The 15738-nt window shown below is 38.3% G+C and overlaps 1 protein-coding gene across 1 annotated transcript in view; it reads left to right on the plus strand.

The window, feature by feature from the left end:
• Positions 1-399: 399 nt before the first annotated feature.
• TBX20 (T-box transcription factor 20) overlaps positions 400-15738 on the plus strand; it is a gene marked incomplete at both ends in the record, with an annotated part of 47184 nt that continues 31845 nt past the window's right edge. Inside the window, 5 exons of the mRNA XM_081286475.1 lie at positions 400-526; positions 4132-4381; positions 5412-5576; positions 9176-9284; positions 13265-13423. Coding sequence (XP_081142601.1) covers positions 400-526; positions 4132-4381; positions 5412-5576; positions 9176-9284; positions 13265-13423 — 810 coding nt within the window. The remainder of the gene's footprint in view (positions 527-4131; positions 4382-5411; positions 5577-9175; positions 9285-13264; positions 13424-15738) is intronic.

A 15738-nucleotide genomic window follows, 5' to 3' on the forward strand; every position in this document is an offset into this window, starting at 1 on the left:
TCTGGGACACTCCGGCTGTACCCAGCAGGGGCAGGGAGAAAGAAGCAGAGGGAGTGTCGCTGACCCCTGCGCTTTTCCTCAGCTGGTGTTCGTTTCCGGCTTCGGGCAGTCTGTGCGCCTGCAGCGCTCCAGGCAGTTTGCGCACCTTCTTAAGTCTGCGATTGATTCCCTTCCTCTTCCGCTGGTTCGAAGTCTCTGAGGCTCTAGGGCTTTGCGGTGGGAGAGAGGAAAGGCCAGCGTGGCACTCTGGGGAGTTTAGAGCTGTTTCTTCTGAAGTCCCAGGCTCCGCTGTGACTGCACTCGGAAACTTTGAGCTGTTTCGTGTCTTTGTCTTCTTTGGGGAAACTGGACGGCAGTTCGGTAGGCCCTGTCCCTGGCCAGGACCGCGCGCCGGGGACCATGGAGTTCACGGCGTCGCCCAAGCCCCAGCTGTCCTCCCGGGCCAACGCTTTCTCTATCGCCGCGCTCATGTCGAGTGGTGGCTCCAAGGAGAAGGAGGCTGCAGAGAACACCATCAAACCCCTGGGTAAGTTGGATTGCCTGGCTGTCCGTGCAGACAGGGGAGGCAAGTCCTGCGCATCCATCAGTTCCCTGGACATTTTGCGCGGCTCGCGAGTCTGGCGGCAAGTGTGGCCGTTTTTCCTTTCTCGTGGCGCTTCTGACCGCCCCCCCCCCCCCCGGCCCTGTGCCTACATCTCAAGAGGGACATTTTTTTTTTTCTTTCTTCGCTCAAATTTACTTTGGAGGTTTCACACTATGTTGAACACCAGGGGTATGGCATCTCCAGATTGGGGTAGTAGTCGCTCTCCTTATTTATCTAGAATCCCGATGTCAAATCGGATGTATGGCGTATGAGTGTTAGGTTTGTTGAGATAAAAATATTCAAGGACAAATAATAATAAAGCCCCCGTTTAAGACCACAGGACTTAGGATGCGTGTAACACCTACTTGTGCATTAGAAACCAAGGGGAAGCCAAGCGGTTTCACAAGAAACCATTTTGGTTTTGTGTGTGCTCTGATGTGAGTAGACCGAATGGAGCCGGCTCCTTAACACCGCTGTGAAGTGCTGTAGATTAAGCCGCTTCTCCCCGCATGAACCATTTTCTTTACAGAAGTACCAGACTTAATCAGTAAAACTCATTTTGTAACTGTCATTTTCACTTGAGGTTGGCAAAAACATTAACCAGTAACCATTTCCCAGATTCCTCAACTTTTAGTTATACTGTTTATTTAACAACCTTTGCCATTTATAGTAGTCACTAGGCACAGAGTAAAGGGAGAGTAGGGTTTATGTTCTCCTTAACACAAGTGAGTTGTGTGGGAAAGAAACTACCCAAGATAAGTGTTTTAAAATCCCTTTACAATCAAGGGGAAAGAAGTGTTCTCATCATCTACTCTGGTGTTCTCAGTAAATAATTATCACATATCCTGATCACTTCATATACCTAATATAGTGAAAGTAATCAAATAGCAAACTTAAGGTAATTTTTTTCTATTTTAACTAGCTTCAATATTTCCTTTATCCTCCCTATCCTCCTCAAATCTTCAAAAACAATCTTAATATCATACCATATTCAAAGTAATCTTAATGTGAAAGAGAAGAATTAGAGATGAAAATCAAGGGACTTGGGCAGAGAGGCCAGAGAACTAAAATCCCTAGCTATAGGAACCAAGGAAAATGAAACAGAAGATCTTAAGGAAAGACCGTTTCAAAAAGTCTCTCATCTGAGGTCTTCACTCTCCTTTTCTGGTTCTTTCCACCTACTTCCATCTGAATAAAAACCTGTTGAAGAAATGGGAGCAACCAGTGAAACCTCAGTTATTTAGAAGAAACCTTAAGGACCAATTTCAAAATCATATTTGTGGGACTTCTCACCATTATTCACCTCTAATTGGGGAGGGGGCTTAATTCTTTATGAAATCCCCATCTCATTTTGGTACCTAGCAGGAAAAGAGAATTTCAGGTTAAAATTCTTAACAGATGTGTGGACAGTGAACTGGGGGACATGCCCGCTCCAGTTGCACTGTCATTTCTATGTTACTTCTTTATTGTTCTGAGAAAAACCACCTTCTCTCTGAATTCCGAAATTCGGAACTATAAAACCATTCCCAGCCCTCATGAACCCCTTCAAGGGACCCCCTCCCAGACACTCTCAAAACGAGCATTCTCAGACTGGAGTTCTGGCTCAGTGGTAGAGTGCTTGCCTGGAATGTGTGAGGCCCTGAGTTTGATTCTCAACACCGAATATAAATAAATAAAATAAAAGATTCATTGACAGATAGATAGATAATGAACATTCTCTTAGCTTTTGAGAAGAGCTCAGCAATAAGTGGTAGATGTTCTCTCTTGCATTGGCCAGTTCAACAGAGCATAGTTAATGACTGTAAGCCAAGGACTCCTACAAGAGAACGCCCAAAGGTTCTGTTATGAGACAGCGTGGTACCTTTATGGAAGCGCTGTGTATGTGTGTGTGACGGGGGCACAATGTATCCTGTGTTCACCCTTTAAACATATTAAGTCTATTTAAAAGAACCAGTAGAGTTTTTAAATTAAGAATAATCAAATCAATTGTCATGCTAATTGTTTCAAGTTCAGAGAAAGAGAACAAGACCATCTCCAAATTTTATCTTCTGATATTTTGAGAAACACATTCACATGATGTCTTTATAGAGATTTAAGTAGTAACCTTAACATAGCTCTTATTTTCCAACAACTAAAAGAGACAAAATTCCCTAAGCCTTAGATTTAATCAGTACATTAGGACTGGGAAGCAAAAGACAAGAATAATATTAAGGTTACTCCTTAATCCTATAAAGCCTCATGTGAATGTGTTTCTCAAAATATCAAGAGAAGATAAAATTTGGGGATGGCCTTGTTCCCTTCCTCCGAATTTGAAACAATCAGCATGACAGTTGTTTGATTATTCTTAATTTAAAACACTCCCATGAGTTGGATGATCATTGTATGAGAAGAAAATGCAATCTTCTCTATATCCTGTTTGTCCCACATAAAAAAGTGTGAGAATTAACAAGGGATTTTATGATATAAACATGTCATACGTGCCCATCTACCTTGTACACCTGTGCATACATACATTTAGAACTTGTTCCCAGTCCTTGAGGGTACTTAGAATAGAGTTGCTTGGAGGTCAGCTTCACATTGTAGATTCAAGTAGTTTCTTTTTTAAGGGATGGAAGATAATTGGGACAATTACAAAAGTCCCTCTGTATTCCATCAAAGTGACTGATGTAGTCCCAGGCCCTTATCAGCCTGGCAGGAAAATGTTCGGTTCATCCAGTGGTATTCCGTCCTCGGACTTTTAATTCCATCTTCCCACTTTAATTCCCTGCTAACCTGGCTTTGAGGTGCCTTTTCTCAATTCCCGAATCTTTTTGAGGGAAAAAAAAAAATCACATACTTTACCTCTCCAGGAATTTTCCAAGTCTAATCCAAAAATGGCCTAAAGAGTCTGCTACGTGCTATAACAAGCTATACGCTGGCATCGTTCATAAGATCTCGGGCTGGAAGGGAGATTATAAAATTTTATAATCTAATGTTGTCATCTCAAAGTCTAGAAAACTGAGAGCCAGACATAGAAATGGAGTTGTTGCTATTATTATTAATCACATCCTCACCTTTCTCCCAATTCCCTGTCCTCCTTTTATGGAGAGAAGGCTCCAGGGGAGAAGGGAAAATTCCTCTCAACCTGGTAAAGGTACTGATTGATCTCTTCACTCCCTTGATTTCCAGGAAGAAAAGTGTCCTGGTTGTCAGAGACAAGACTGGTGCCACATCTCACAAGCTACAAAGTCTACATTTTAGCCTGCATGATCACTATCTTTCTCTTTCTTCACTCCTCACATTTTCCCCCAAAATGGGTTTCAATAATACTGATAATAAGTAATGGTTCTAGAACTCACTGATTTGGTTTAGTAAGCAAGCAATGGGCGTGTTACTCTATGGAAATGTCAGGTACATTTTGTACAGTGGGATATCTTCCGTGGAAAATTTCCTGGAGTTTCTGAGTTTAACTTTCCCAGAGTCACATCCAGGTGTGTATTTGGGCTATGCCGATCTTCCTGAAAATTTCCGTGTTTAACAGTGTCATTCTCTATTCTCTTTGCCTCCAGAGCAATTCGTAGAGAAGTCATCCTGCTCCCAGCCGCTGGGCGAGCTGACCAGCCTGGATGCTCACGGAGAGTTCAGTGGAGGCAGTAGCAGCCCATCCTCCTCCTCTCTGTGCACTGAGCCGCTAATCCCCACCACCCCCATCATCCCCAGCGAGGAAATGGCCAAAATTGCCTGCAGCCTGGAAACCAAGGAGCTCTGGGACAAATTCCACGAACTGGGCACTGAAATGATTATCACCAAGTCGGGCAGGTAGCTGGGCCTTGGCGGGTGGGAATGAGGAAACTGTAGAGACCACGGAGGAAGTGCTCAGGGGCTTCCAGGAATTGGATTTTAGAGCTAGCTGGTCCTGGAGCAGGGAAGCAGCTTTGCTGAAAGGCAGCTTCCTTCAGCCAACTGGCATTTAGAAAGAGCTGCGGATGTTTGCATTCTCAGTGTCTGGCCATGGGAAGCCCCACTAGGGCCTTGATGAGGATGTTACAGAGACTGACAATGGGCTTCCCCAAAGGACACAGTGGGTGGAGTCTTCTTGTCCCTTCACTCCAGGAGGGTTTGGAGCTCCGGGTCACGCCCGAATGCGGAATGGGCGGCTGGGCACTGCAAGGGAGGGAGCAGCTTCCCTATTAGCATCCACAACTTGCAAAAGCCGCCAACTTCCATTAACTACTATTTTTTTAAAATATTTATTTCAAAATAAAATTTGGAGGAAAAAATTTCCTGTCTCAAGGATCCCTGGTGCGGTGGGCCCTTTGGCTCTGAAGCTGGGCAGACTCCAGCGGCAGGAAGTCTTGGGGGGTAGGGCGTGGGCAGCTGGAACCCGGCAAAAGCTCCTAGGTCCGTGCCCCTGGGCAATTCCCGCAGTACCATAGTGTCTTGGGAAACCCGTTCCTGGATTCCCTGCTTTTAGGGTTTGTTTTTATAATCTTTTTCCTGGGTAGCACGTGCAAATTGGATCAGCTCTGGTGACTTTGGGTCCTCTCTAGCTGAATTTTCTCTAATCACACACCTTCCGATGTTGGTGTGTGGGGGTAGGGACCATAAAACTTTCACCTTAGCAATGAGGATTTGCGTAAAGGTGAAACTAAAACCTTGCACGTTTTAGGAGAAGTTGTGTCTTTATTCACATCACTGTGGCTTTACAAGAAAAAAAAGGGTGGTTTGGGAAGGGATGCACTTGGATGAAAGTCCATCCTTTCCCTCCCCTCCCAATTCGAGTCAGTTCAGTTCAAGTCATTTCAGTAGGAAGTGTGAACAGGGCGGGTTCTTTGTCTCTCTTTGTCAGGAGGATGTTTCCAACCATCCGGGTGTCCTTTTCGGGCGTGGATCCTGAGGCCAAGTACATAGTCTTGATGGACATCGTCCCTGTGGACAACAAGAGGTATCGCTATGCCTACCACCGGTCCTCCTGGCTGGTGGCCGGCAAGGCTGACCCGCCGCTGCCAGCCAGGTTCGTGCTTCTGGATTTTTCTGTGGAGCAAAATGTTATTAACCCCTCTGGCAGAATGTCTCTGGCTTATGTGAATTTTAAGCAGGTCTGTTTTTAAAGCAGGGTTCTGGCATGAAGACTTTTCAAACCTGGAAACTCCAGGGTTGAATGGAAAATATATTAGTCTCTAAGAAAGACAGTTTACACATAGAGAAAACACTGATTTTGTTTTTCTTGTACTTCAAAGTTTTCCTTAAATTTGAATATTTATTAGAAATGTCAACCATCTGATTTATGTTTGTGTATAAAATTGCTAATTGATACTTAAACCCCAACTAGGTAAAAATACTAATGAAATGGTTGCCCTAAATTTTTTTTTCAGAACGATGTATTTTAGCAGAGTGTTTGCTTATTGTGAACATTTTTTAGTAATTGGTTATATTTGAACATAATAAACATCATTTTGGTAAAATTTGGTTGTTTTTGACAGATGAAGGGTTCAGAGATTTTAAGAAAATCAAACCCCTTCCCCCCCCTCCACAGTTTTAGTGGATCAATGTAATTCAACAAGTTAAGACTCTTTTACATGAAACATTACTCAGTTAATGTATTAGGAATCATATGTATTTATTCATGTGGTAGTCATTGCTAATAATGTTTTTCTAGGAATATACTGTTTAAAAGAATTCCACACACACTTTTATTATTGTTGATATTTCACTCAAATGACCATTCTGGGGGGGGGGGAGAGCATGTATTTGTGAATAGTAATAGCTAAAGCTACAAAATATAACCTCATAATTTAATATAAAACAGAATATTAGTTGACTTTGTATTTTGTGTTTAACCTCATAATTTTTAAATTGTTTCATGACTATTTTTTTTTTTTGTGTGTGTGTGTGGGTAACTGAAAAGTGGTGTCAGATAAGAATTTACTTAAATGTGCAGATTTTGAAGTTATGACTGATATATATCTAGTATGGAGTTCTTGTCAAGACACACAATTTACACATTCAGCTCAGATATTCTACTTAATCAATAGTTGGTCACATTACTGAGTTTATTGTGTGCTAAATCCACTAGAGAAAGGATTATTAGCACCCTTTCAGTTTTCTTAGAGTAGGAAGGTCATCTTCCCAACCTTTCTAAATCAATATATTAAATAACACTTAGGACTAAGACATGTCTTAAAAATTACAACTCATATTTTTAGTTGAGCAAGATGTTACAGTTTACAATATAAAATTAATGGAACTAGTATTCTCTATTATTTAATAGTCAATTTACTGTTATTCTTGAGCTTCCTTCTGAACTTTTTTTTTCCTTCTGAACTTTTTGATATTGTTTTAAATTAGAGAGAGAGAGAGAGAGAGAGAGAGAGAGAGAGAGAGAGAGAGAGAGAGATTTTAGCCGATTCTTAACTGTTTTTTATAAACACTCTTTTTTGTTTTCCCAGTCTTCTAAGAAGTTAATCGCTCTTATTTAACATGCATTTTCTTCCTATCTGAAGGTATGGGGAAATGGTGCAGGCCAGCAGGACTTTGGAAATATGACATGTCTTGTTTATGTTACTAATCTGTTCTGGTTAGAGAAAGAAAGCTCGTACCAATACACTATCTTAACTGAAGCATGTTTAAGCTATTGCTGGAATTTTAAGTCCTCCTTGGGAGGGGGTCGAGAGGGGAGGGGCTTCCTGTAAGAGTTTTCATTTATTCTACTTCAGTTTATTTATGTTGATATTAGATAAAACTGTGTAGTGGATTATGGGATATAAATATTCTGGATAATTTAGGCAACTATTCTTTATTATCATTGTCAAAAGAAATAGTTTGCTGTATTCTTTACCTCCCCAAAGAAAAGGGGGAAAATTTGGGGAAACGAGAATTTTTGTACTGATAGAAGAAATTTTTTTGTGGTTCTAGGTCTTTGAAGCACTATATTTTAAAGTCTGTTGGTCTGTCATTTTTAATCAGAAGAAATAATGCCTGACAATATTATTTGACAGTTATGGGCAAGACATTTTCATATAGGACATTCTTTTTTAAAAAAAATGATTGGTATGTAAATAGGTTGCTATTTACTCTTAATGTGATTATGTATAGTGACTATGATACTTTAAAGAAGAAAATTTCATCAACTTCTTGGATTTTCAGTAATTTTGTACTTTGGGGGGAGGGTAGGAAAGGATACTGATCAATAAAACAACTGCACTTATAAAATTACAGAGGGATGAATTTGAAAAGCTATTATTTCTGTGCTATAAAAAAAATGAATACTTTAATGAAAGCAGTCATGAGCACCTGTCTTAAGAACAGTGAAACAAACACCTGAAGGCTTTAAAGTTCTTCCATGAATCTGGCAAACATCTTGAATGCTGTTAGCCTTTTCTTTGCTTTGCTCTGAGTGGGCTTTGTGAGTTCTAGCCTGAGTTCAATAGTCTTCTGTTCTTAGTCTTCTTGACAAACCATGGCATAACCTTCTTGTCCTGTATACGAACGTTACAAGGATTGTTTTTGTGACTTCTTTCTCTTGCTTTGCCCAACCAAAATGTTAACGTTTAATTATATTTATAAGACTCCTATATGGAACCTCCATATAAATAGGCTGTTTCATGGATAAAGGAATTTGTCAGGGTTGGGGTGTAGCTCAGTGGTAGAACTCATTCTTTGCATGTAGAGGCTCTGAGTTCAATCCCTCAGATATTATTTTTTTCTGTGAAAACCAGAATTTCACCTTCCCCCTCAATAGTTCTTTAATTTCCCTCTGATTTCAGAAAGGTTTTGTCAAGAAAACATCAGGATAGAGATTTACAAAGAGTTGTACTTGAGGTAATGGTTGCAGGTATAACAAATGGCCTATGTTTTGCTGTGAGTAAAAGATTGCCTTGCATAAAGGAATGGATCAATAAATGATAGATTTTTTTCCATCAAAACTTTTATTTATTTGCTTAAGCTGTTTTACAAATGAATTGATTGAATAATTCAAAGCTTATGCAGCTTGTTTAAACTCTTATTTAGTGAGCATATAAACAGATGATGATGAAAGTAGGTGACAGTGTTTAAAGTACCAGAAGGCTCACCAGAATCTCAGCTCTGATAGAATTCTCTATGTTCCTGTATGAAAATTCCCTTTTTTATGTTTGCAAAGAACATGGACTTTAAACCAAGTCACTATTAAGTTTAAATAAATGGATTCTCTAAAATTGTTGCCTCTTTTAAATTCTTTGTTTACCTTGCTTTTTGATGATACTTGTAATAGGAACTCATGTAAATAGTCTAGTCTTTTTCTTCTGAAAATACCTACAAGATTTTGTGTTTGGTAGTTGCAGACCGGTAGCTGACTAGATAGATAGAAAAAAACAACCCATCTTTTAAAAATGGCTTGCTTGGCACATACAGAATACTTATTATTACCCTTTTAAGATCATTGGTGCATGAAACATAAGATATGTTTTTGAATTATTTTAGCATTATTTATATTAATAAAATGGAAGCATACGGAGCAAACAAAATGGGCCACTTATATAAGGTTTATGTGTTCCTGTAGGCACAGAACATTGTACAACTCACAGAGACAGATTTTTTAAAAAGTGTCTCAATGAAGTTCTCTCATGATTTTAGGCTCTATGTGCACCCAGACTCTCCCTTTACTGGCGAGCAGTTACTCAAACAGATGGTGTCTTTTGAAAAGGTGAAACTTACCAACAACGAGTTGGATCAACATGGACACGTAAGTAGGGTGCTTTGGACTGTGCTGGTACTCTGGATGGAATGGAGAACTCATACAAACGTCCTCTCAGTCCTTTCCTCCCTTCCCACTCCACTTTCTGCTTTTCATCTCTGAGTCATTCTATGAGAACATTCATGTGTTCTTCAGGGAACCTTGACAGATTTTGTCAAGAAGCCATTACACAGATGTCATGTGCCACTGCCCTGGGAGAGGGTCAGGGATCTTCTGTGCCATGGGTTTCCCAACACTTCTGCAACTGCCTTATCACCTGAGTCGACTACACATAGGAGGCTATTGCAAACTGGTCTTGGCTTAAGCATCTAATTTCTGTTAGTAGTGTATCAAAAAATTCAGCATAAAGGAAATGGGACTAAGACTTTCCTTGAGTGTGTTCTATAGAACATATTCATGTAAGATGCAATAGAATAAAAGGGCTTTTTTTTAAATAAGTTTGCAATGCTGTTTACTTATTTTGTATCCCCTTTTGGAGAGTTTTGTAAATGTTAAGACAGAGAATCCTTGCAATTAAAAATGAAACATTTATTTTGTGTCAATAGAGGGTTCATTAAAATATGGAAAAAAAGTGAAATAATAACCATAAGCTCTTATCAGTAGATAATAGAACAAATAGTCATTGATGGAGACCCTTACACATTTGCCAGAATTCCTTTTTAAGGCATTATCTGTGATGTGATTGAGTGCTTCTATATGACAATTTACATAATACATTTGGATTCAGTTTTTATATTAAGAAACTTTAGACAAACTTGCAAACTTCTTTTCAATAAGAAATTACTATCTTTTTCTTTCTTTTACCTCTTTACTAAGTAAGGATTTTGTAACTTAAGGTTTTAGTTTTTATTGAATCTGTGCCAATTAGAGGAAGTATTTCAAAATCTTTTTCAAAGATGTCTTTAAATAGGTAATTAAATAGAGAGTTCTAGATACAGTTTCAAATGACTGGATTGAACCTGGAACCAACTAAATGGCTTTTGGTGTTACCACCATTCATTTGCCCTCAGGCCTCCTTTATAACATCAGTCAAGGTGACCAGGTTAACTTCTGTCTAATGATGGCGCTATTGAGATATTGAAAGTAGGTTAGTAAGCTTTTGTTGTTTTAAGTACTGACCTTTATGGATGTTGGCATAACTTCCTTTCAGTATTTTATTTATTTATTTAATAATAATAATAATAATTTTTATTATTTTGATGTGTCCATTCATGGATTTTTTTCAGGTTAAAATTTATGAAGCATCCGAATGATTTTTTTTGTAGGTCAGTGATAATTTTTAAAATTTCTTGGGCACCAACTGAAATCTTTGCAAGGAGAAAGGAAATTTTTTTTATGGGTCTGGTATTTTCCCTATGTGAAGCTTTTAGGAGGATTATTTGGGTCATTCCAGAAAGACCTGACTGTTCATCTTGAGATAAACTGTCCAGAATTTAAATGTCTTTCTTGTTCATGACAGCTTCATGGTGGGACTAGCACTACACTGGATTTCAGGAGCTCTGGGTTTTAACTTGTTCATGTCAAGATCAGACCTTGACAAACTGTTGCTCATATCCATTTTGCCTTAAAAATTTCATGATTCAATATAACCCTTGGTCACCAGAATGAGTGTGTTCTGAAAATTTTAACCAAAGATTTTTTTGACAATGTGTTGTGGCTAACTTTTTTGAACATGTTCTGAAGCCCTAATACAGATGCATTTTTAGCCTTATAACAGGGCAATTTCCTATCCCCAGAAATTTATTTTTGCAATGAAGCAGAGTCCATATTTCTTTTAATGTTTCTTAGCTCCAGGAGGCATGGTGACTAGAGTCAGAAACTCTGGGGTCTCAGACTGTTTGGTGCATGTTCCCAAATGAAATTGGCCTTGGGAGCAATTGGAAGTAGGGGAAAGGGTGTTATTTAAAGCTTACTGTATTTTTTTTGTCATTTCAATATGCATATGTATGAGTGGGTGTGTAAATGATTTGAAAATTATTCTTAGTAGAACATATAAGGAATGTTGAAGTTTTTATTTTTTCTTATATCAGTGTTGAAGACAAATGCTTCCTTTGGTTGCTTCAAATGTATTCCAGTTTTGTGATTAGCATCAGTAGCATGGACTTCCAGGGATAAATGTATTATGCAAAGAGATGACATTATTTTTTAAAGTTTTATTTAATTCATTTGAAGTTCTAATTTGTTTCAGTTATTCCTATTCTAGTTTAGAGTCATAAAAAGGTGACATATGCAAAATTCAATCCCTTCCCTTCCTGTTACTTTACTTTGGCTTAAAAGTTAAAGAGACTGACAGAGATTGATTATGTTGTTCCCTCCATATCAGTGGGGGTTGGTTCTCAGACTGCCCCCCCCCAAAGCAAAATTCATGGATGTTCAAGAACCTTTATATAAACTTATGCAGTCTTTGCATGTAACTTCCTATATACTTCAGATAACCAGTAGCTTATTCATAATACCTAATACAGTGTACAGTTGTTATACTGTGTTATTTAGGAAATAATGACAAGAAAAAAGTCTATATGTTCTATATATGCAATTCAAAAATTTTTTTGGATTTGAAGTTGATTTAATCTGGAGATGCAGATTGTATATAAATTTATCCCACAATATCTAGCACTTAATTCTGCTAAAGCCTATTGGCAGAAACACTCACCACACCCATGTTAGCAGGAGAGCAAGGGAGTCATCAGCTGCAGTATCAGTAGCAGCAACCAACACTGAGTGCATGCGGCCCTGCCACACTGTTTATCAAGTGAGTGTGAGAGCCAGTCTCTCTGCTAGGGGCTTAGAAGAAAGCAAATAATGTAAGCCCCTAAGCCCAGGAAAGAGACCCAGTTTTAGACATTTAGGTAGCTATCTGGGTGACAGTGGGAAGAGGTGAGAAATTTTTATATCTAAAAATGTGTTTTGTTGCTTACATTTCATAATGAAAATGTTTTATATTTTATTTAAAAGATAAATGAAAGATGTTGTCTCTTAGTTGCCTTGTAACAGGGTATCTTTATTATTTCTAAGAATTTGTCAGCTTTAATCAGCTATAGAATGGAAGATGGCCACCACTGTGATTCGGATTTAGCTTTCTTTCTTTCATCTTTTGGCTGGGCAGATACTAAGGAATTGAACCCAGGGGTACTCTACCACTGAGCTATATCCCCAGCCCTTTTTATTTTTATTTTGAAACAGGGTCTTGCTAAGTTGTCCAGGGTAGCCTTGAACTTACAGTTCTCCAGCCTTCCAAGTAGCTGGGATCAGAGGCATGCAGCACTGTGCTGGACTTCAGGTTTCATGTTATAACTGGAAGTTTTGAATGGGGGAAGCTGTCATAAATATGAACAGTAGAGTTCATATTTACTGAGCATTTCCTATTTCTGTGTGTTTTACCAGGGTTATGCTGTCTGGTCCTCATCAGAGCCCTATGAGGTTAGCCTTGTTTTTGCATTTGAGAAAACTAGAGGTTGGAGAGTTTTAAATAATTTGGTCCCAAGATTAAAGAGCTGTAAAATGGAAGATCTGGGATTCGAACATATGTCTGTCTTATACCATACATCCTTTCTAAGTTATTTTACTCCCGCCCCTATGAGTCATAACCTGGCCTCCTATAATATGTAATTTTTTTTAGAAAATTCAGACATACATTATTTTTAGCCTAACTAATAAAAGTATTTAAAGACTTGATTTTTACCAAATGAATAGAACTTATCCTCCAGACGACCCACTCCCTCTCCCTCATCATTTTAGAAAGGACCTTTGAAGCAAACTGGGTTATTTGCAGTTATTTTGGTAAAATGTGATTCACAACAATGACTCTGCAGAAGTGTGTGAAAATGATTTGCCTGGAATGGAAAGGATAGATCCTAATCTTAAAATTGAATTTGAAATTATAGATTTGATTTTTCTTGCTTTGTCTCACTATACTCTTTGGCTGGCTAAGTATGTAAAATTCAGTACTTTCTATCTCTTTGTTGTAGATCATTTTGAATTCAATGCATAAGTACCAGCCAAGGGTACACATCATTAAGAAGAAAGACCACACGGCCTCCTTGCTCAACTTGAAGTCTGAAGAATTCAGAACGTTCATCTTTCCCGAGACAGTTTTTACAGCAGTCACAGCCTACCAGAATCAGCTGGTGAGTGCACAGTGCACAATTTAGCTTCTGCAGAGGGTAAGGACTTAGGACGCTTCAGTTGCCAGCCCTCAGAATGGTTGTTTACTTAGGATAAAGCTACTGAATGGCATCCCTAGGCCCTCTAGGGGTGTGATGAGTGGCTGTATATGACATCATTTTACTTTCTAGAATCTTCAGATTCTGAGTCAGTTGTTCATTGCCCACTCTCTGCCCCAATCTGCCTTCTCAAATTTTCTTTTTAAATATTTTTTTAGTTATAGATGGACTTTTAAAAAAAATTTATACGTGGTGCTGAGAATCGAACTCAGTGCCTCAGACATGCTACACAACTTCTCTACCACTGGGCTATAACCCTAGCCCTACCTTTTCATATGATCTTTTCTAGAAGATTATCTGCTTCTTTTTTCTCTACCTCCTGTCAACATGTACAACCCTGTCCTTGTTGCTCCATAAAATTTAAAAGTTCAGTTTCTCTGATTAATTAAACACACATCTTCTTGTCAACTGTCCAAACTACTGATACTTCAGATATCTTGTGAGGTTGACTCAATTGTAATTTAGAATGATTCTAGTAAAATTATTTTAAATGTTTCTTTAAATAATAAACTGCAGTATGTAAACAGTTATGCATTTAATTAACATCAAGATATTTAATTTATATTCTTGATATTACATTTCAAATTTGTGCATTTTATTTGTCCATAAAGTTTATTCCAACATAGTAAATATTTATCAAGGTCCCAGTAAGGGCCTAGCACTGTTAGATACATTTTCTTCTTTTGTGGTCAGCATGAGCTCAAGAGACTTACAGTAATAGTAACAATCTACAGGTGAGGAAGTTGAGGCGAAGAGGTAAGTGACTTCTGTAGTTCAGAAACACCAGAATTCGAATTCCTTTGGATATTCTTCTGTAAAAGGGGCTCAAGCTCTCAGTGTACTTCCCGATTCAGTTGTTCATAGCCTGGTTTCATATCTTGCTTTTATTTGATTAGTTGTGGGTAGTCAGGACAGTTGCTCTCCTCTTGTAGTATTCTTGAGCTTTAGTTTCTGAGTGAATAACGACGAGGTACTGCCTGATAGATGGCTCAGAGTCCATCATAGGTTGACCAAGCAGAGGGAATATGGTATAGGCTCTTAGGAAAAGCAAGATAAAGCCTAGAGCACAGGTAGCCCATTGCTCATGAAGGAATGGAAGCCCAGGAAAGGGATGTGGGCAAATTGCCAGAGTGGGTATGTAATGCTTGAGGACCTACAATTCCTGTATGACTTTGAGTAGGCTTTATTTCACCACTGTGGCTGCCATTTTCCTTACTGATAAGTTGGGGCTAAGAACTGACCAGACCATCTTAAGGGACTGCCATGAAGATTCAGTGAAAGCAAACATGCCTTTGGACTGTGTCAAGTTGGACTATCTCAGGCATGTCAAAAGAGAATTTGTCATTGTTTGAATTTTAAATTTAGCGATGTCTTTTCTCAATGAGATAAATGAGGGCATAGTTGTTATCCTGTGAGTCATCTTATTGCAGAAACAAAACAAAGTATTTTACCTTTCACATTTTCTCCAAAATGACAACACAAGAAGAGAACCTTTCAGAGAATGCCCAAGCTAAAACAATGTGTACTGCCTGAAGTCCACAAAAGCCAAAAACCCTAATGCTTGTTGCCCTGAAAATCTGGAATTTTGAAACCAGTAATCCCATTTTTAATTTACTTGAAGGCACATGGAATGCAGATATCATAGATTCAGAAGAAGTTTGGGAAACATACAATTCATTTTTATACTAACTGAATTTAAAACCTTGATAATACAAATACCAGATTTACGAAAATTTAAGAAGCCCTGTTGATGTTTCAGAATGAAGTAAAAACTTGTCACTTGGACATTTCAATACTTTTATCTGAATTCTTTGTAAAAAGGGCAAAGAATTAGTAATTGTTTTTAGTGAAAATTATAGAGACAGATCAAAAACTAAAGGAAGTTTCTATATATAATGCATTAAATTTAGTTTAGCAGGTAACAAAGCAATCATAAATAAATATAGGTAGGACTTCTCATAGTACACTGAAATAGGAGAATATTATATATAATAATAATTTCAGTACTTACTATGCACAAAACACTGTTTGAAGGGTATTTTATTTTTTACTTTTCACAGTGATATTATGAGATAGGAACAACAAAAGAGAAATTATTAAAAGAGAATTTTGAGGGCTGGGGATGTGGCTCAAGGCGCTGGGTTCGATCCTCATCACCACATAAAAAATAAAAAAATAAAGATGTTGTGTCCACCAAAAACTGAAAAATAAATATTAAA

This window comes from Spermophilus citellus (assembly GCF_964194105.1).
Source record: "Spermophilus citellus genome assembly, chromosome: 3".
Lineage (NCBI taxonomy): Eukaryota > Metazoa > Chordata > Mammalia > Rodentia > Sciuridae > Spermophilus > Spermophilus citellus.